The following is a 20,837-nucleotide window of genomic DNA, read 5'->3' on the forward strand; positions in this document are numbered from 1 at the left end:
ATGAGAGCGAGTGATAAAGCAGCGCTCTCGCTGAGACAGATGACTCTTAACCTGTGCACATCTGACACACACACATTACTGATATGCTGTATAAATGTTTGATAAGCCCTCTACAAACACCTCTAAAATATTCATAGAGGTCGCTGAACGGCTGTAGGAGGACCTTCAGTGGAAACACAGGTGTGTGATGGAAATCTTGGACTAGAAATCAAACATACACTTGGAAATGAGCAAAATGAATGTGGAATTTTAAACATAAAGACACATATGGGATGAAATGAAAGCTAAATCAGTTTTATTGTGTTGTATTTCTGTATGATTGATCATGTAAAGGCTGATTCAGATGAACTAGGGCTGTCTGGATGCTCTTGTCTTTTAATTCCCCGTTTTTGTTTTCTGAGCAGTTTGCTTTTGATGTTTCAAAGCTCTTGGGGTTAAATGCACCAGTTAATGACATGGATCAGACAGGTTATATCATTATGTTTCTGGAGCAGGTCTGTGTGTATGGATGGTAAAACTCTACTGGTTAATATAGATAGAGTTGATGATTTTGAGAGATCTCTACAGCTCAATATGAGATGCCTGCAGAGAGAAAGAATGAAGTGTTCATTTTAATAATATATTCAGATGACTATTCAGATCTGAACAATCACATCTGCTCTCAGTCAGAGCAGCAACCTGAAGCTGAGTGTGTGTGTGTTTGTGTGTGTGTGTGTGTGTGTGTGTGTGTGTGTACAGGTGCATCTAAAAAAAAATGAATATCATGGAAAATGTCTTTATGTTTTGTAATAAAAAAAAAAAAAAAAAAAAATCAAAATATCTCACACAAACTGAAATATTTCAAGAGTTTTTTGTTCTAATTCTGATGGTTACAGCTTAGGGAAATAAAATATTCAGTATCTCAAACAATATGAATATTCCATTTTGAGCTTGATTAGATTAATTTTGAGAATGACTACTGGGCTAGTTTAGAACATGCAACCACAGTAATGGGAAAGACTAGTGACTTGAGAGCTGTCCAGAAGATGATCATTAACACCCTCCACAAGGAGAGTAAACCACAGAAGATCATTGCTGAAAGAGCTGCTGTTCACAGAGTGCTGTATCGAAATATATTTATAGAAAGTTGACTGGAAGAAAAAAGTGTGGTAGGAAAAGGTGCAGAAGCAACAGGGATGACCACAGCCTTGGGAAGATTGTCAATCAAAGCCGATTCAAGAACATGGGAGAGCTTCATAAGGATTGGACTGAAGCTGGAGCGCTTCGAATCACCACACTCAGACGTCTTCAGGAAAAGAGCTACAGCTGTCACATTCATAGAACCAAGACACTCCCGAACCAGAAAAAAAAAAAAACATTTCACTTGAGGTAAGGAGAAAAATAATTGAATCGTTGCTCAGTGCTCCACAGTCCTCTTTTCAGATGCAAGTAAATTTAGCATTTCATTTATGAAATCAAGGTCTGGAGTCTGGAGGAAGACTGGAGAGACACAGAATCCAAAGTCCAGTGTGAAGTTCCTGAAGTCAGTGATGATTTGGGGGCTGTGACGTCTGCTGGTGTGGGTCCATTGTGTTTTATCAAGTCCAGAGTCAGTGCAGCCATGTACCAGGAGATTCTGGAGCACTTCATGCTTCCATCTGCTCACAAGCTTTATGGAGATGCTGATTTACTCCTCCAGCAGGATGATAGCACCTGCCCACAGAACTACTTCCAAGTGGTTTGATGACCATGATATCACTGTGCTGGATTGGCCAGCCAACACACCTGACCTGAACCTCACAGAGAATCTATGGGGTATTGTGAAGAGGAAGACAAGTAACATCTGACAAATAATACAGAGGAGCTGAAGGCTATCAAATCAACCATGGCTTCAGTAACACCTCAGCAGTGATCATCTCCACACTGCACTGAAGCAGTCATTCATACAAGAGGAGCCCAACCCAGCATTGAGTGCATAATTCAACCTGCTTCAGAGATCGTGAGCATTACAGTTTTGTATTTTTTTTATTTATTTTTTATCTTTAAGAAGATAAAAATAAAAATTGAGATACTGAATTTTTAATTTTCCTAAGCTGTAAGTCATAATCATCAGAATTAAAACAAAAAATGTGTTTGTGTCCAATGAATCTAGAATTCAGGAGGAACAGTGTGGTTTTCGTCCCGGTCGTGGAACACTGGACCAGCTCTATACCCTTTCCAGGGTGCTGGAGGGTTCATGGGAGTTTGCCCAACCAGTCCACATGTGTTTTGTGGACTTGGAGAAGGCATTCGACCGTGTTCCTCGCGACATCCTGTGGGGGGTGCTCCGGGAGTATGGGGTCGGCGGCTCCCTACTTAGGGCTGTTCGGTCCCTGTACGACTGGAGCAAGAGCTTGGTTCGCATTGCCGGCAGTAAGTCAGACCTGTTCCCAGTGCATGTTGGACTCCGGCAGGGCTGCCCTTTGTCACCGGTTCTGTTCATAATTTTTATGGACAGAATTTCTAGGCGCAGCCAAGGGCCGGAGAGTGTCCGGTTTGGGGACCATACGATTTCGTCACTGCTTTTTGCGGATGATGTTGTCGTGTTGGCCTCCTCAGACCAGGACCTTCAGCGTGCACTGGGACGGTTTGCAGCCGAGTGTGAATCGGCTGGGATGAGAATCAGCACCTCCAAGTCCGAGGCCATGGTTCTCAGTCGGAAAAGGGTGGATTGCCCACTTCAGGTTGGTGGAGAGTTCCTGCCTCAAGTGGAGGAGTTCAGGTATCTTGGGGTCTTGTTCACGAGTGAGGGAAGGATGGAACGTGAGATTGACAGACGGATCGGTGCAGCTTCTGCAGTAATGCGGTCGCTGTACCGGTCTGTCGTGGTGAAGAAGGAGCTGAGCTGTAAGGCAAAGCTCTCGATTTACCGGTCAATCTACGTTCCTACTCTCACCTATGGTCATGAGCTGTGGGTCATGACCGAAAGGACAAGATCCCGGATACAGGCGGCCGAAATGAGCTTTCTCCGTCGGGTGGCTGGGCGCTCCCTTAGAGATAGGGTGAGAAGCTCGGTCACTCGGGAGGAGCTCAGAGTAGAGCCGTTGCTCCTCCACATCGAGAGGAGCCAGCTGAGGTGGCTCGGGCATCTATTTCGGATGCCTCCTGGACGCCTTCCCAGGGACGTGTTCCAGGTACGTCTCACCGGGAGGAGGCCCCGGGGAAGACCTAGGACACGCTGGAGGGACTATGTCTCCCGGCTGGCCTGGGAACGCCTCGGGGTCCCCCGGAAGAGCTGGAAGAAGTGGCTAGGGAGAGGGAAGTCTGGGTGTCTCTGCTTAGACTGTTGCCCCCGCGACCCGGCCCCGGATAAGCGGAAGATGATGGATGGATGGATGGATGAATCTAGAATATAAGAAAGTTTACTTTTTTAAATTAATTGTATGTGTGTGTTCTATGTGTTCTGTGTGTTTGTGTGTGTGTGTGTGTGTGTGTGTGCGTGTGTGTGTGTGTGTGTATGCATGTGTGAGTGTGCGTGCGTGCATGCTAGTGTGTGCCGTGCGTGCCAGTGTGTGTGTGTGTGCGCGTGTGTGCGTGCATGCGTGCGTGCGTGTGTGTATGTGTGGTGGAGGTCACGTCAATGCCATCTCAGCTGTAATTGCGTGTGGATGGCGTTCTCACATCCGTGTGCTGGATTTATGATGCTCCTCCTGCGTCAGACGAGTGTTCACTCAAGGCCTGCTCCGCTGATGGATGATGGATGTGTGAGGCTGCTGTGGGATTGTGGCTTTACGCCTTGACGATTCTCTCGGAGGTCATTAGAGTTCATATTCCTCCATCAGTTCAAACTGCAGGTGTCAAACACGCTGGAAAAGATTCACGAGACACGAGGAGACATTCTGGAGAAACTCTGTGTCACTGAGATATTAACCCTATAAAGCTACTGCATCGTATTCTACAGTAAAGGCTTCAAATGATCAACATGATCAAACTTTACTGTCAAACCTGTTTCACTCAAGTTCCTCGTGTCTTCTGTCTCTGATTGATCATTTTTATCAGTTTTTTATCCAGTCAAAGCTGTTTTAGTGTAATTGTATTTGATCAAGTAAAGGTCAGAATAAGGTCAGTAATATCTCCAGATGAACTCTTACTGGACTGAAGCAGCTCAGCTTTACTTGATTCTCCATCAGTCATGTTGTTTCTGTTTCCCCTCCATATTCAGACTATATGAGCCATAAAAGAACAATGGATCAAATATGATCACACACACACTAGTGCTGAGATCACTGCAACAGAAAAGGCTCAGTTTTTGTTTTGTATCAGGTTTGGTTGTAAAGGGCTCGTGTCATGATCAGGAATCACACGTTTCTTGCTCGATGCTGGAAGTTAAATGCCATGCAGGAGGAGTGTTTTCTCCTGTCTGTGAAACACAATGGTATTTTTAGCACAAGGCTGGCGTGACTGTGTGTGTTGGTCAACAGAAGCGGATGGGAACAGATGGAGTGTCAGTGTTTGTCCCCGCAGGCCTCGCTCGTGTCTTATAGGACGCGTCTCGCTGTTATAAAGCTTCACAATCAGCTGCTCTCTCCTGCATTCGGATTGCTAATTAGTGCTTATTGGCTTCTTTTAAAATACTGCCTGATCTCTTTAGAGCCAATTGAAGGGGAAATCTGTGTTTAATGAGACTGAGAGTAGTTTAATGCCACTAGTAAGAGTCCAGACACTAGAGAGAAACTTCTTAGTCATTAATGCTTAAACAGGGCGAACACTTTATATTATTTATTCATTTATCTAATCTGTCTGTCTGTATTTATTTATTTTGTTTATTTATTTATCATTTAGTTTAATCTTTTTTATTATTTAGTTTATTTATTCATTTATTTGGATGGTTAATCTTGTCTTTTTATTTTATGTCAATGTTAATTTGTATTTATTTATGTTGGCTATGTTTTTAATTTATATATTATTTCTATTTAGTATTTTCTGCTGTTATTTAGTTATTTAGTCATGGGTCTGTATTTGTTCATTATCTCATTATTAGAATCACTTTGTGACACAGATGATGTTCATCCACACATGAGACACAGATTCTGCAGTCAGAAGTGAACACAGCTCGTCTTCAGCAGAGATACATGATAAAAGAGGAAAGATTACAGTCATTCTGTTTCTTACAAAAGAGACAAAAATCCAGATGAAAGGAGGAGAATAAAAAACGCAATGTTCTCCGAACATTCTGTACTCATAAAATCACCATCATTACAGCAGAGCAATAGCAGTCTCACAGACAGACGGACGAGAGAGAGAGAAACTGACTGCTTTATGACACTCCATCAGAGAACACCATCTGCTCAAAAGGCTGCATTAATTTGATCAGATATACAGTAAAACAGTGAACTATTATTAGATTTTAAAGCAGCTGTTTTCTGTGTGAATCTGTGTTAAAGTGTAATGTATTTCTGTGATGCTCCGCTGTATTTTCAGCATCATTCCTCCAGTCTTCAGTGTCACATGATCTTCAGAAATCAGAATAATATGATGATTTACTGCTCAAGAAATGTGTGTGTGACTATGTCCCTGTGTGTGAGAGAGTGTGTGTGTGTGTGTGTGTGTGTGTGTGTGTGAGAGAGAGAGAGAGAGAGCACATGAGTGTGTGCGTGCGTGTGTGTGTGTGTGGGTGTTCTTGCTTGTGGATGTGTGTGTGTGTGTGTGTGTGTGTGCGTGCGTGTGTGGTTGTGTGTGAGAAAGAGTGTCCAATGTTCTACATTTTTTATGTACATATTATTCATGGGATTCTTTCATTTATATTTATTCATTTAGCAGACACTTTTATTATTTCAATGTTACCATTGAGATGTGATTTACCATAAGTGTTAGCAAAAAAACTAAATAAATGATAAAATGCTAAACCTCACAATTGAACCATTAAACCATTTTTTGAAGAAATGGGATGAGTTGGAAGCATAAATTATATTATTTAAAACGGATTTATGTGGGTGAATTTTCACATTGGTCTGAACAAAAACTGCAGACTGGATTATTGAAAAAGCACATTCATTCTCTGCCAGTAGGAGGTGCTTATGGAACGTGAGAAATACAGTGGTTTCCCCGGTAACAGCTGTAAACAAAGCAGCTCAGCTCATAAATGATACTTTATCAGGTAAAATAAAAATGTTCTCTGAAGACATTCAGTTCCCTCCAGAAGTTCATTCATTTAAACACATGACAGTGAGAAAAGTGTTAAACAATATAGCCTATATTGACGAGGAAAGTCCACTGATAAGTTACCAGCATAAGCCTACAATTTATTTTAGTCATTTTAACTTGCTAGCTGTCAATCAATTTAAATATATAATTGTGATTTATCACATGATTGTCATTTGTGTTAATTTGTGAATAATCTCAATTTAACTGCACATTTTTATCTGTTTATCTGTTATCCTTAAATGAATACTTTCCCCATGGTTTCACAGACAAGGCTTACGCTAGTCCCAGACTAAAATACATGTTTGAGCTTTCTCAACTGAAAATATCTTGCTCTGTCATATCTTAAAATATGTCAGTGTCTCTGTCAAGATGCACACCTTTAACATTTCTTCTGAGGCATTTTTGGAAAAATTGCACAAAATATCCTGATCTATAATCGTGTCGTTTAAAAGGCTACACACAAGACAAAGACAATAGCTGTGCTGTGATTTTGTCTTTACTTGCATGTTAAATTAGAGAAGCACTTTATCTGTGTTTTAACTTTCAGCCACTCACTGAACAGAGCAGATGCAGAGAGAGAAGTGTGCGCACTCGTGTGGAAGTCAGCTTCAGATTAGTGGTGGAAATTTAGATTCTTTCAAGAGATTCGTTCATTTTCAGTTTGTTTACCAAAATGATTAGTTCAGATTCGTTCACTGATTCATTCAGTGAACATTTCTTCATATTACACAAATACGTCAGCAGGTGGCGAAAAAGAGTGTCTTGTGTGTTACGTCTTAAGTCAACGAATGTATTTACTTGTGACAAAAACTGATTTGGTTTTATTAAATGTGTGCATAATTGCATTCAATAAATAAAGTCTAAATAAGTTGTTCAGATGAACAAAGCACAAGGTTTCTTGCATAATTAACATTTTAATTGTTTGGTCAGACAGTTCATGTATAATATATTCGCATTAATAAATCAAGGATTAAACGTGGAGTTATGATCTTTATGCTAAATATGAAAACAAGCTTATGTGCACAATACCTTGACGGCGCTTTCTATCTGCTGATTGCTGATCGAGATTTACATGCTTGGCCGACTGATCCGTTATACTCTCAATCATTTCGTTCACGAACGAGATGTGTCAGTTCATTCAGCTCGTTCACAAACGAGTAGATCTCTCGATCTCGTTCAGACTCAAACGAAACTTGTTAAGTGAAGGGCGTATTTGTTCACTACATTCAACAAATCACATGCTCCTTCACATCTCATACTCGAAGGCTATTGACTCTTTGACAGGATGAAAACATTCAGAGCTGTTCATGCACTGCTAATAGCGGCACACTGCTGTGGAGGGAGGAATTTCAGTGAACGAGAAAAATGAGTCAATGGATTACGTGAATGAGAATGATTCGTTCACTTAAAAGATTCGTTCAAAAAGAACGATTCGTTCACGAAACATCACTACTTCAGATGCATATTTTAATTTGCTACAAGCAGGATACACAAGTAGCACATTCAACTCGGACACGCAGATGGTTGTCATGGTTATAAACATTGTAAACAGCAACCACTCGCATGTGTGCCCCTCGCGACACAACTGCTAGTTACTAACACAGCAGAGACAAACAAACAGATCCTGAACGGATCTTTTCGAATAAACCAGTGTTTTCAACAAATCACTTGAACAAATGCTTCAGTAACTCAGAGTCACTTGTTCTGTACCTGAATGAATCATGATGAATTTAGAACCACATCGTTCTGTGGAAGGAATAGTCACTTGTTTTGTTTAGAAAGAATCAGCTCTGTGAACGATTCAAATGACTCACTGACCAGGACTGGAACTAACTGTGTAATAGTTGTCCTTTCTTGTTTATTGTAATTTATTGTATACATTGTGGTACAGAAGCATCTTGGAAGAGTCCTAGCTGAAGTAAATGAAAAAAAAAAAAAAAAAAACACAATTGTCCCATCTGTCCAAGGCAAATGTCCAAGAGGGACACAGACGAGGAGAGACGTCTCATTCTCTGCCAGTTTCCAAGTTTAGCGCAGGAAACTTGCCAGTGACTGTTAAATGCTTATGAATCAAAATGATTCACTCTTAAAGGGACAGTTCACCCAAAAATAATTCATGCTTCTTCTTCATGACTTCTTTCTCTGTTCAGCAAAAGAAGATATTGTGCTAGTTACTGTTTTAATACAATAAAAATAAACACGGACCGAAGCATTTCATGTTTCCGAGCCATATGATTATAGTTATATAATATTTACCCCTAGTGGACCATTACTCATTTTATCTGAAGCAAGTTCAACTTGTGAGTTGAGCAGGTTTGTGAAGCAGGTGAATTGATTCATTGAAAATCTAAAATAACTCATGAATTGGCATTCACTTCTTCATACAGATGCCATGCTGAGTTACAGCAGGCTTTCAGTGAATGACTTCAGAAGAACTGAATAGGACAAAGCCGTATGGATGACTGTTATGAACCGCTTCTAGAAGCTGATGCAAAGCAGTCTGATTTCACTGTAATTTAATGGATCACAGTTCTCATGGAGTTTCCTTCTGTTTCAAAGAAGAAAGCGGGACATGAGGAGGACAGAGGTTCAGGTTCTGGGTGAACGAACCATTCTCTTGAATCAGCAGCATGTGATTCCTGTGAACACACTTCAGTCAGAGCACTTCCCAGCGGCACATCCGATCGAGTTTGTCTGTCTGATGCTCCTCATGAGAGGAACACTTGACAGACGACAGCCTGAGAAGAGACCGAGCCGGAGGAGACGCTCCTGATGATGAAAGAGAAGAGAGACTCGTGAATATGGATGAGTGACAGAGAATCTGGGATTGATCCTCTGTGTGAGACGCTTTACAGTTCATCACCAAACATCCACGATCGGCACGGAGGATTCCCTGCACACACACTCACACATGCACACACACACATACACAAACTTACACACGCACTCTCACACACACGTACGCACACACACACACACACACACACACAAACTTACACACGCACTCTCTCACACACACACACACACACACTCACACTCACACACACACACACACACGCACGCACACAAATGATTATTTTATTTGGAATGACAAATACTGATTAAAACAACAGCATCCAAATATTCACAAAGAGCCTATTATGTTTCACCTGACAATAAAGACAATGCAAGTTGCAACCACATTCAAAAAGTAGGCTATGGATAAAGGTGACATCGTCTTCTCCAAACATGCAGACTGCCTATGATTGCTGACACAGAATGCACACACACACTCATACATGCACACACACACTCACACATGCACACGCCCACACACATTCTCTCTCTCTCTCTCTCTCTCTCACACACACACACACTTACACACTCTCTCTCACTCTCTCTCTTACACACAAACATACACACACACTCACGCACACACTCACACACACATTCTCTCTCTCACACACATAAACACGTGCATAAAGGCACTCAACAGCAGCAGTGTCATATTAGTCTTTGCTATGCGGCTGTTTTGCTCACTGAGGGGTAAAATTGAAAAGCTGTCTTAGTTGTTGAACAAACAGCAGACGGTCGTTGTGTCCAGCGGAGCTCAGAGACCTAAGCATCTCTCAAACACACACACACACTACTCTTCAGCAGACGCGGGCGGTTAAACACACTTCACCAGGAGAGATTGCATTACTGGCCATTAGCTCACATTTACACACGTCATCAACTGTATGTGCTCACAAACACGCCATGACATCATATTAAATCTCTGACGGATAAACGTGTTTGAGGGTGTTTGGGAAATTTATTTTTTGAAAAGCTATTTTAAGAAATTACTCCACTAATATTTATTTATTTATTTTTATAAAAATGTTTTTATAGAAGCTTATTTCATGAATAGTGTCTTCAGTTTAGATCTGTTATGCTAATGGCATGCTGGTGCTTCTAGAATCTTATTCAATTTGGATACATAAACTTTAAATTATTAGATATGAAATTAATATTGTTATATATGAACTCAGAATTGTGATATAATTGTGATGTATAATCTCAGTATTATGATAAATAAAATCAGAATTGTGATATATAAACTTAGTATTACAATATATAAAGGCAGAATTGTGATATGCTGTATAAACTAAGTATTGTGATATTAACTCAGTATAGCGATATATGAACAGTATTGTGATATAAACTCAGAACTGCGTTATATAAATCCAGTATTGCAATATATAAACTCAGAATTGTGATATATAAATAGTATTTCGATATAAAATCTGAATTGTGACTCATAATGTCAGTATTATGATATGTAAAGTCAGAAAAGTGATTTATAAACTCAGTATTGTGATATATACAAAGAAAGAATTGTGATATATAATCTCAGTATCATGATATATGAAGTCAGAATTGTGACATATACATTCAGAATTGTGATATGTAATCAGTATTGTGCTTTATTCAGTGTTAAATGTGTCTAATGTGAGTTTGAGTATTATTTTTCATGATCTTTATAGCCATAGTGAAAGCAACAATAGATATTTTATTTCAGATCCTGAAAATAAATTATGGTAAAGCAAACTTACGTTAAAACTGTGAACCAACATCCATAAGAAAGATGGTCTCACTCACTCAAAACTGTTCAGTCCATTCACATTTGAATCATCTATTTTCTGTGTCCACATTTCTTTACTTCACACTCGCCCTGTTTTTGCTGTCACATCGTTTATCTACACTGGACGTGACAAAGCATTGCTAATCATTTGAACTTTGTGTCAGCACGTCTCAAATAGAACAAGGCAGCAGTTTACTGTTGGGGATTTGTCTCGCCGCACTGTGCCACATTGAGTGTAGACAGCATAACTGATTATACTAAGTTCTGTTGTATTTTGTTGCATCGCACCACACAATGTTAGTTAATGTCACTTTCTGATGCTGCATTTGAATTTTCATGCCAATTTATTTGAAATTAGCGTGGGCCAAACATATTTGTCTCGCGGGCCGTCCAAATTGAGGAACCATGGTCTAAGGCCTTCTGAAGCCGTACCGCTGACTAATCTGCGGCCTGTTATGCATCAAACTAATATTGCTGTTGAGACAAAACACAATGCAATCAAATTAGCAATTTTTAAGCATTCGCTCCCTAAAAAACAACAACAAAAAAAAAATTCTAATCAATTACTTAATGAATGAACCACAAACCACCTAGATTTTATGTTTCTAAACGAAACATGGCTGGAAGACAGATGCAGTGCAACGGTCCTCAATGAAGCAGCCCCTCCTAACTTCACTTTCATGAGTTTCTGCAGGACTGTTAGGAGAGGTGGAGGTGTAGCTGCTCTATTTAACCCCTTCACTGTCAAAGATCGTCAATGGCCCCAGATTATTGTTGTTTCACTTTCACAGCACTTTAAACATCACACTCTGGACAATCTGTGCAATCAGTATAAAGATTAAAGACTCTGCAGACTCTGTTGATCTTCTCCTTGATTCCTTTAACTCAAAAGTAAAAAAAAATATATTGATGACATTGCTCCTGTGTAAATCAGTAAAGACGAAGAAGTCCAAGAAGAAGCTTGGAGAAAAAATCAACAACAGTTCAGAGATTGAAAAGAAAAGCAGATCGGATGTGGCGGAAGACAAAACTTGAAATTCACTATAACATCTATAAAGACATCCTTCATGCTTTTAATGTGAAACTAGCAACAGATAGACAGACCTTCTTCTCAAACCTTATAAACAGTAACTTAAATAACACTCGTACTCTTTTTGCCACTGTTGAGAGACTGACAAACCCCCCAAGTCAGATTCACAGTGAAATGCTCTCAGACAGCAAATGCAATGAGTTTGCTTCTTTCTTTTCTGAGAAGATCATCAATATCAGGAAGGCGATTAGCACATCCTCAAGTAATGCAGAGGTCAGACAGATTCGGCCGCAATATCAAAAAGATACTATGTCTGCTTTTAAAGAAATTGAAAGCAAAATTTGGGAAGAAACAGTACAGCACCTTAAATCGTCAACCTGCAATCTTGACACATTCCCATATCTTTTTTCAAAAGTGTGCTTAACTGTTTGGAAGCAGATCTCTTAGAAGTGGTGAATGCCTCACTTCTTTTTGGGACATTTCCAAACTCCCTGAAAACTGCTGTTGTTAAACCCCTTCTGAAAAAGAGCAATCTTGATAATACCATTTTGATCAATTATAGACCAATTTCAAATATGTCTTTTATAGGCAAGATTGTTGGAAAAGTAGTATTTAATCAGCTGAACAAATACTTAAACACAAATGGATACCTGGACAATTTTCAATCTGGTTTCCGACAGCATCACAGCTCAGTGCTGGTATTGTTAGATCTCAGTGCTGCGTTTGACACCGTCGATCATAACATACTACTAGAGAGACTGGAAAACTGGGTCTGGCTTTCTGGGATGGTACTCAAATGGTTCAGATCATACTTAGAAGGGAGAGGCTATTATGTGAGTCTAGGAGAGCATAAGTCTAAGTTGACGTCCATGACATGTGGAGTCCCACAAGGCTCAATTCTTGCACCGCTCTTGTTTAGCCTGTATATGCTTCCACTAATCAAATAATGAGAAAGAACCAAATTGCCTAATCACAGCTATGCTGATGATACCCAGATTTGCCTAGCCTTATCTCCAAATGACTACAGCCCCATTGACTCCCTCTGCCAATGCATTGATGAAATTAACAGTTGGATGTGCCAGAACTTTCTTCAGTTACACAAGGAAAAAACTGAAGTCATTGCATTTGGAAACAAAGATGAAGTGTTCAAGGTGAATGCATACCTTGACTCTAGGGGTCAAACAACTAAAAATCAAGTCAGGAATCTTGGTGTGATTCTGGAGACAGACCTTAGTTTCAGTAGTCATGTCAAAGCAGTAACTAAATCAGCATACTATCATTTAAAAAACATCGCAAGAATTAGACGTTTTGTTTCCAGCCAAGACTTGGAGAAACTAGTTCATGCCTTTATCACCAGCAGGGTGGACTATCGTAATGGGCTCCTCACCGGCCTTCCCAAAAAGACCATTAGACAGCTGCAGCTCATCCAGAACACTAAACCTAACAGAGCACTCAGATCATTAGGATCGAGTCAGTTAGAAATACCAAGGGTTCACACAAAACAAGGGGAGTCCGCCTTTAGTTACTATGCTGCCCGCAGTTGGAATCAGCTTCCAGAAGAGATCAGATGTGCTAAAACACTACTCACATTTAAATCTAGACTCAAATCTAGTCGGTTTAGCTGTGCATTTATTGAATGAGCACCATGTGATGTCCGAACTGATTACATTGTATTTTTATATATAATCATTTTCTATTCTTTACTGTTTTAAATTAATTTGAAACCTTTTAAATAAACACACTTTCAGATGCACTTTTTCTCTCTCTCTCTCTCTCTCTCTCTCTCTCTTTCACACACACACACACACACAAACACACACAGAGACACACTTTCTCACACTCACAATCACTGAAACCAAGACTAACGTGTTACATGATGGATTCTGAAAGACATCTGACACTGAGGATGTTTTAATGAACTCATCTCATTAAAATAAAAGATAAAGATACAAGCGACAAAGACAAACAAAAAGATAAAATTTGGAAATGGAGAAATGAAGAAATGAAGAAAAGAGAAAATAAGGCAGGTGCACTTGGGACACAAGGAGGTGGAGCAGAACGCAGTATTACCGCAGCAACAAGCAATTAAACCTTCCTTCAGAGAGCGAATGGTGCACGTGAAGAGCTTGACCCTCAGCGAGAGGCCGCATGTACCAAAACACACACACACACACACACACTCGCATACACACACAGATCTTAAGACGCAGTAACGCATCACATGAGACCAGTGGTGTATGAAGTACCTTAAAGACATACTCAAGTCAAAGTACAGATATCTTACCAGAAAATGACTTTAGTAGAAGTCGAAGTCACCTTTTAGAATATCACTAAAATATTTGTAAAGTATGCAAAATTTATTGTTCTTAAGTACAAAAAGTATTGTTTATTCCTAAATGTACTTAAGTATTTAAAGTAAGAATACAAGTAAATGCTACATGGAAAAGTAGCAAATAATTATATATAAAAAAATGTTCATACACACCTTGAGAAGCAATATTGTGTTCAGATTGAACTCTATTTATCCATTTTGTATTTTTAGATAAGAATAAGAAGCACTTAATCTGTCTTTCTTTCCAACATATGAAAACATTTCTGGAACCTGCATCTGTACAAGCATTTACAGTAGGTGCATTTACAGTTCATGTGTCTCAGATGGAGGAATTTAACCGGCAGTTACAGATGGATAAGTAATGTTTTGTTTTTAACATAAAACGTTGAATACTAATATTTGAAATAATTAAAAGCATGAAAAAAAAAAATAGTCAAAATGTGAAATTTGCCCAGTAGGTGGCAACAAGTGAATGTTAATGAGTGAGTCATTTAGATTGAACTGATTCTTTCAAACAGCTGGTAATTCAAATACAAAGAATTTGACTGTGTTAATGAGTGAATCACTGAATCATTTATTTAACCGATTCGTTCAAAAAGCTGATTTATTCAATAAGTGAACACCATCTATTGCTTATAGATGCAAAACAGTGCTGTGATATTTTTGTTTGGAAAAATTGAGCAAAAACAAGCAATATTATGTCTAAAATGTAAGTCAATTGCTGCTTTACTGAACTTGTATAAAATTATTATTACGTAAATGTGTTCATGCTGATATGTGCAGTAAAACTGGATTGAGGTAAATGATCTAAATTCAGCACGTGTTCTCTGAAAACGAGGCTCATTATCTTGCACAGTTTTGTTTCTCCGGAGGAAATGATTGTGTTTTGTGAATGTTCAGATCACAGAAATGCATTAGGAATACATGATCTCGGTGTGAGGTTGTGATGTGTCTCAGCTCGAGCATGTTTGGCTGATCTGTGTTCATCATGCTTGTGTGACCACATACTGTACTCATAGCTGTGATATGAGATTGCAAAAGTTTTATTTGCCTTTAGTGCTGAGGAACATTACAATAATTGTGCCAAAATTAGAGTACAGAAAAGAATGCAGCAGATTACAGGCACCTGACTGAGATTCGTGGAAGTGTAATACGTGTATTATTATAACTGAGCAAACTGACAATACAGACACTATGTGTCTAAAATGTAACATGGTCTTCACTTCGTGGTATAAATTAATATCGTATTTTCAGTAGTGCAGATATTGGGAGAAACTGCACTTTTGTTTGTGTGATGTTGTTAATTATATAATTTTTATTTATTTATTTATTTATGTTCCCCTCATGTCTCGAATGTTAGGTTCATAATAGGCTAATAGGCTGTAGTTAATCTGTAGATGTTAATCAGCTACTGCATCAGTATCATATGACGGGTCTGGACGAGGTGTTAATCATTCTAATGCATTTTTTTCCATAATAATTGCCAGCTCTATATGTAAACACACATTGTTTTATTTGAGCAAAACAGATGTACTGTGTACTTGTATGTATGTAAATGAATAGAGGACACACACACAAACACACACACACACACACACACACATATATATATATATATATATATATATATAGCTAAAAATAAAGAAGATAGTTGTTTTCAGAGGCACAACAGTAAGAGAGATGATTCGTCTTGCACTAAAAGAGAGAATGAAAGAGAGATGGAGCATTTTATGAGTTTTCTCTAAACGCTGAAACACAGATCAATCAGACTGTCAGCAGCAGCTTTCACTCTCTCTTTCTTAAAGAAAGAAAGTCTTTGTCATTTAAATTCATCAGCGTGTTTCTCAGGTGTGTGCATGTGTGTTTGTGTGAGTGTGTGAATCAGACATTCAGATTTGACTTCTGGAGCATCAGTTTGTGATTCACCACTTTTAGTTATTATCCCGCTCGCAGCTGGAATCAGCTTCCAGAAGAGATCAGATGTGCTAAAACACTAGTCACATTTAAATCTAGACTCTAAACTCATCTGTTTAGCTGTATAAAATCATTTAATTTTAAAATCATTTAAAGCTTTTAAATTCCTTGTTTTATTGTTTATTTTTTATATTATTATTTTACTTCCTTTTATGTAAATCTCTTTGAATTACAATTGTGTATGAAATAGAGCTGCACGATGTGTCGTTTAAGCATCGATATCGAGATGTACGAATCCACAATAGTCACATCGCTGGATGTCAAAGTCAAAGTCACCTTTATTTATATAGCACTTTAAACAAAATACATTGCGCCAAAGCACTGAACAACATTCATTTGGATAACAGTGTGTCAATAATGCAAAATGACAGTTAAAGGCAGTTCATCATTGAATTCAGTTATGTCATCTCTGTTCAGTTTAAATAGTGTCTGTGCATTTATTTGCAATCAAGTCAACGATATCGCTGTAGATGAAGTGACCCCAACTAAGCAAGCCAGAGGAGACAGCGGCAAGGAACCGAAACTCCATCGGTGACAGAATGGAGAAAAAAACCTTGGGAGAAACCAGGCTCAGTTGGGGTCAGTTCTCCTCTGACCAGACGAAACCAGTAGTTCAATTCCAGACTGCAGCAAAGTCAGATTGTGCAGAAGAATCATCTGTTTCCTGTGGTCTTGTCCTGGTGCTCCTCTGAGACAAGGTCTTTACAGGGGATCTGTATCTGGGGCTCTAGTTGTCCTGGTCTCCGCTGTCTTTCAGGGCAGTAGAGGTCCTTTCTAGGTGCTGATCCACCATCTGGTCTGGATACGTACTGGATCCGGGTGACTGCAGTGACCCTCTGATCTGGATACAGACTGGATCTGGTGGCCACGGTGACCTCGGAACAAGAGAGAAACAGACAAATATTAGCGTAGATGCCATTCTTCTAATGATGTATACACACAGTTGTATAGCCTGAATGCAGTGTAAGTTGCTTTGGATAAAAGCATCTGCTAAATGCATAAATGTAAGTGTTGTTCCCAGTTTAATGGGTATTATTCATGTGTGTTTGAGAGAGAAAGAATCGCTTCAGGCATAGTCTGTATTTCTAACAGTTGTATTTGCTTATTTTTGGTAAGGACAGTTTTGTGTGTGTGTGGTTTCGATGTGCTCTACATCTTAGGGAAACACTCTTGGGCAAATTAATTAAGAAAACTGAAACAAAAAAAAAACTAAAACATTTGCACAATTCTCAGAATCAGTGTCATGACAGCACAATCCAGTAATCTTTTACGAAGCCTCAGAAGAGCTAAACCTGAATAAAACCAAACATTAAAACATTAATGTGCTGCTGTGGTTTAGTGGTTAAAGATCTGGGCTGATTTCCAAAAGGTTGTAGGTTTGAAATTCTTCTGAAACACTGTTTTGTGCCCTTGAGCGCAGCGCTTGACCCCGGGTTTCTCCGGGAGGAACGGACCTGTGGGAAAGCATGATGTAAGGCACTCTGATGAAAGCTTCTGGAAATGAATACATGTACATGCTGTTGCTTTGGTTTATCTGCTCTTCTCATGAGGATTGTTAGATTTGCAGAAAGCACTCAGAAATACGGGATTCCCATCTTTCTGAAGCCAAACTTGATGAGTCCTGATACTGTATGTTGTGGAGTCATGGAAAATACAGCGGCGGAAACTTAAGAGAAACGGTTTATTCTGTAGAAGAGCACGAGTCCCTGGAGAGCGTCTGCGGTCGGTGCGGTTGGGAATAAGAGTTTCGCTCTGAGCCTCACTCTTACAAGTGTTCAATACGGTTAGAACTAATTACTGCAAAACCAATATAAAACCTAGCTAAATTGTGAATATGATCCCACTTTATTTTAGGTGGCCTTGAGTGCACTTTTTGAATTTTAATTAATAATTTGGTACAATAAACTTATTGCATACATACATGTTTTTACATTCTACTTATATGTTTAAAAATTACATCTGTGATTAATTACTGTAATCACATTTATAGTTACACTTTTGATCCATCTTTTACTCTTTAAATCACCCTTACCCATGTCCCAGATCAAAAAGTGTTTTGCAATACAGTATGAACACAATAAGGACATTGTACTTATTTATTTTTTGATGTAGGCACATAGTAGTTAATGCTAACTTATATAAACGGTGACTGTGAATATGAATTGTATTGAATCCTTAAAGCAATGTGGGAAGTGCTTTCAATTACTTGATACATTATTTAGTAACCAAATAATACACACATTCATTCTATGAGGGTTGCATTTTACTAAATAAAATGATTTAATAAGTTCCTGTTTACAAAGAGCAGTTATTCAGATGTACACAGGAGGTTTGAGGGCGCACATGTAATATCTGAGGGAGCAGATCCATGATCTCTATATGGAGAACAAGCCCAGAGAGTCGTGCTAGCGCCCTCTCGTATTACAGTAATACACTCTTGACATCTGCCATTAGATAATGTCAAAACTGCCTCAACAGTACTACAAGAATGAGAATAAAGTCATTCAAGCTGCAGTCCATTTATTTTAGGTTGAAATGACCAGAAACCATCTCATGTTTTTCCATGGGTGCTCGATCATTTTTGTGGGTGCTCAGGGGCTCCAGATTGGTGCCTGTGGGTCAAAGGGTCAAATTTGATGAAAATACTCATCATGTTTTTTCTCTCTCTCTTCAGGGAAAGAAGAATCGGTGGCCACCTTCAAGGGGAACGAGTTCTTCTGTTACGATCTGTCCATGACTCCCATCCAGAGCAGCACGGATGAGATCACGCTGTCCTTTCGAACGCTCCAGCGTAACGGCCTGATGCTTCACACCGGGAAATCTGCAGACTACGTCAACCTGTCTCTGAAGAGCGGAGCCGTGTGGCTCGTCATCAACCTGGGCTCCGGCGCCTTCGAGGCGCTCGTGGAACCGGTCAACGGGAAGTTTAACGACAATGCTTGGCACGATGTTAAAGTCACGCGAAACCTGCGACAGGTAAGAACTAGCGCTCGCTTCGTTAAAGCGTTTGTGTGGATACTGATCTCTAACAGATACGCTGGACATCGGGAATCACTGTGGAAAGGGCTTGATCTCACATCATTGGCTGGAAACATTGGTTAAACGATGGCCTGTGAACAACAGTGCTTCCCAATGACTGGCGTGTGATCCTGACAGGTCTGCGAGCAGCGCTGGGTGTTTTCTTGTTAGACCTGATCCAGACCGATACAGACCCATGCCTCCTGCTTCAGGACTTCATTATAGGCACCTTAACTTAATGTTCTGTTCAGAGAAGAGTTGCTCGACTGAAATTGACTCCAACCTAATGAAGTCGGCAGTCCTCAGGGGTCAAGAGTCCCGGTCTTGTTCTACAGGCTCAAATCAAGGATTTAATGATCAGACCTGATTGCACTTTACATGTCCGCATTGACAAAGACCAGAAACGGGTATTAACAGAACAAATAACAGCACACAACACTGAATGCGATATGGAGAAACGCTCACAGAATGCTTGGCTCAGCACAATGGCATCATTTATTAAAGGAGCTTCATTAGTCCTGACTCTGATGTCTCAGCGAGATGCTTCAGTCGCACGCACAGAATGAAAGTTCATGGACAGAAACACGAATGAGCTTCACACACTGTACTATACATGGATAGACGATTCTTCAGCTATATCCACTTCTGTGCTTGTAAACTGCATATCTTCCAGTTAGCATTTGTTGTGTCCTAACTACAATCTTAAAATCTTATATTCACATTTTCTGCATACTTGCACCAAATTACAGCTGGATTGGAAATAGTACACATTAGAAATAGTGATATTTATGAATATGATTTATCTCAATCCCTTTGCTGACCTCTCTCTTAAACTAGCTTTAGGAAAATAAATATTTTAATAGGTCAGATGGAACTTATGTTAGTTTTATAACTGATTAATATACTTTTAATATACTTTTATATACTGATTTATTGTCTATAATTCAGTATGAACAGTTGTTTCTATGACATGGTGTTATGTTGGAGGGTCTTTTTTAGCTTTTTTAAAGTACTTTGGTCAGTTTTAGTTGTTTTATTGGTGTTATGTAATGTAATGTTAATTTGTTTGTTTTTTTAGATTAAAAATGTTAGTTTGGAGTAAGAAAAACTAAATTATTCAAAAGATGAAGGAAAATATTTTTAGATTGACCTTCATATAAAATGGACTGAAATCAACTGCTGGGACATGAGTGATTGTATAGCTGAAGAAACACCCTTACACTCTTGGTTTCTTTCCACGTTTCCGACACACACACACACACACACATTCGCAGATTGAATAAAAGTGAAGAATGGTTCAATACAGCTCCTGTAATTGGCAGTTGCAGATAGCGTTGTGGAGATGCGATCGATTTCACTTACGCTCCACACTCAGTCTGCCTCGGCTCTGGTAATTGTAATTGGAACGAACGTCTTGTCACCCGTAATAAGAGCGATTGTAATTGGCTGTTGTGGCATGAGGGCGTGTCCACTGTAGTAATGCCTATTGCTATTGGCTGATGGCGTGAATCCAGAGAGGAAACAAAAGGAAAAATCTTTGTCTGCCACTGAATTTAATTACACACTCGAGTCTTGGGTTCAGAATCACTCTTATGAAAACAGCTTGAGCAGCTTTGTTGGTTTATGCTGGTTTAGCTACCCAAAACTCTCTCAAATCCAACAAACCAAGACCTGCGGACCTCCTCAGGCTGCTTTTTACAGAGGATTTAATGGAGGAT

General features: G+C 39.3%; 1 protein-coding gene across 1 annotated transcript in view; it reads left to right on the top strand.

The window, feature by feature from the left end:
• LOC113080236 (neurexin-2) overlaps positions 1–20,837 on the top strand; it is a 269,544-nt gene that overhangs the window by 77,870 nt on the left and 170,837 nt on the right. Inside the window, exon 3 of the mRNA XM_026252449.1 lies at positions 18,776–19,077. Within this exon, the coding sequence (XP_026108234.1) occupies positions 18,835–19,077 (243 nt within the window). The 5' untranslated portion in view covers positions 18,776–18,834. The remainder of the gene's footprint in view (positions 1–18,775; positions 19,078–20,837) is intronic.

The sequence above is a fragment of the Carassius auratus genome, unplaced genomic scaffold (genome assembly GCF_003368295.1).
Source record: "Carassius auratus strain Wakin unplaced genomic scaffold, ASM336829v1 scaf_tig00030446, whole genome shotgun sequence".
Lineage (NCBI taxonomy): Eukaryota > Metazoa > Chordata > Actinopteri > Cypriniformes > Cyprinidae > Carassius > Carassius auratus.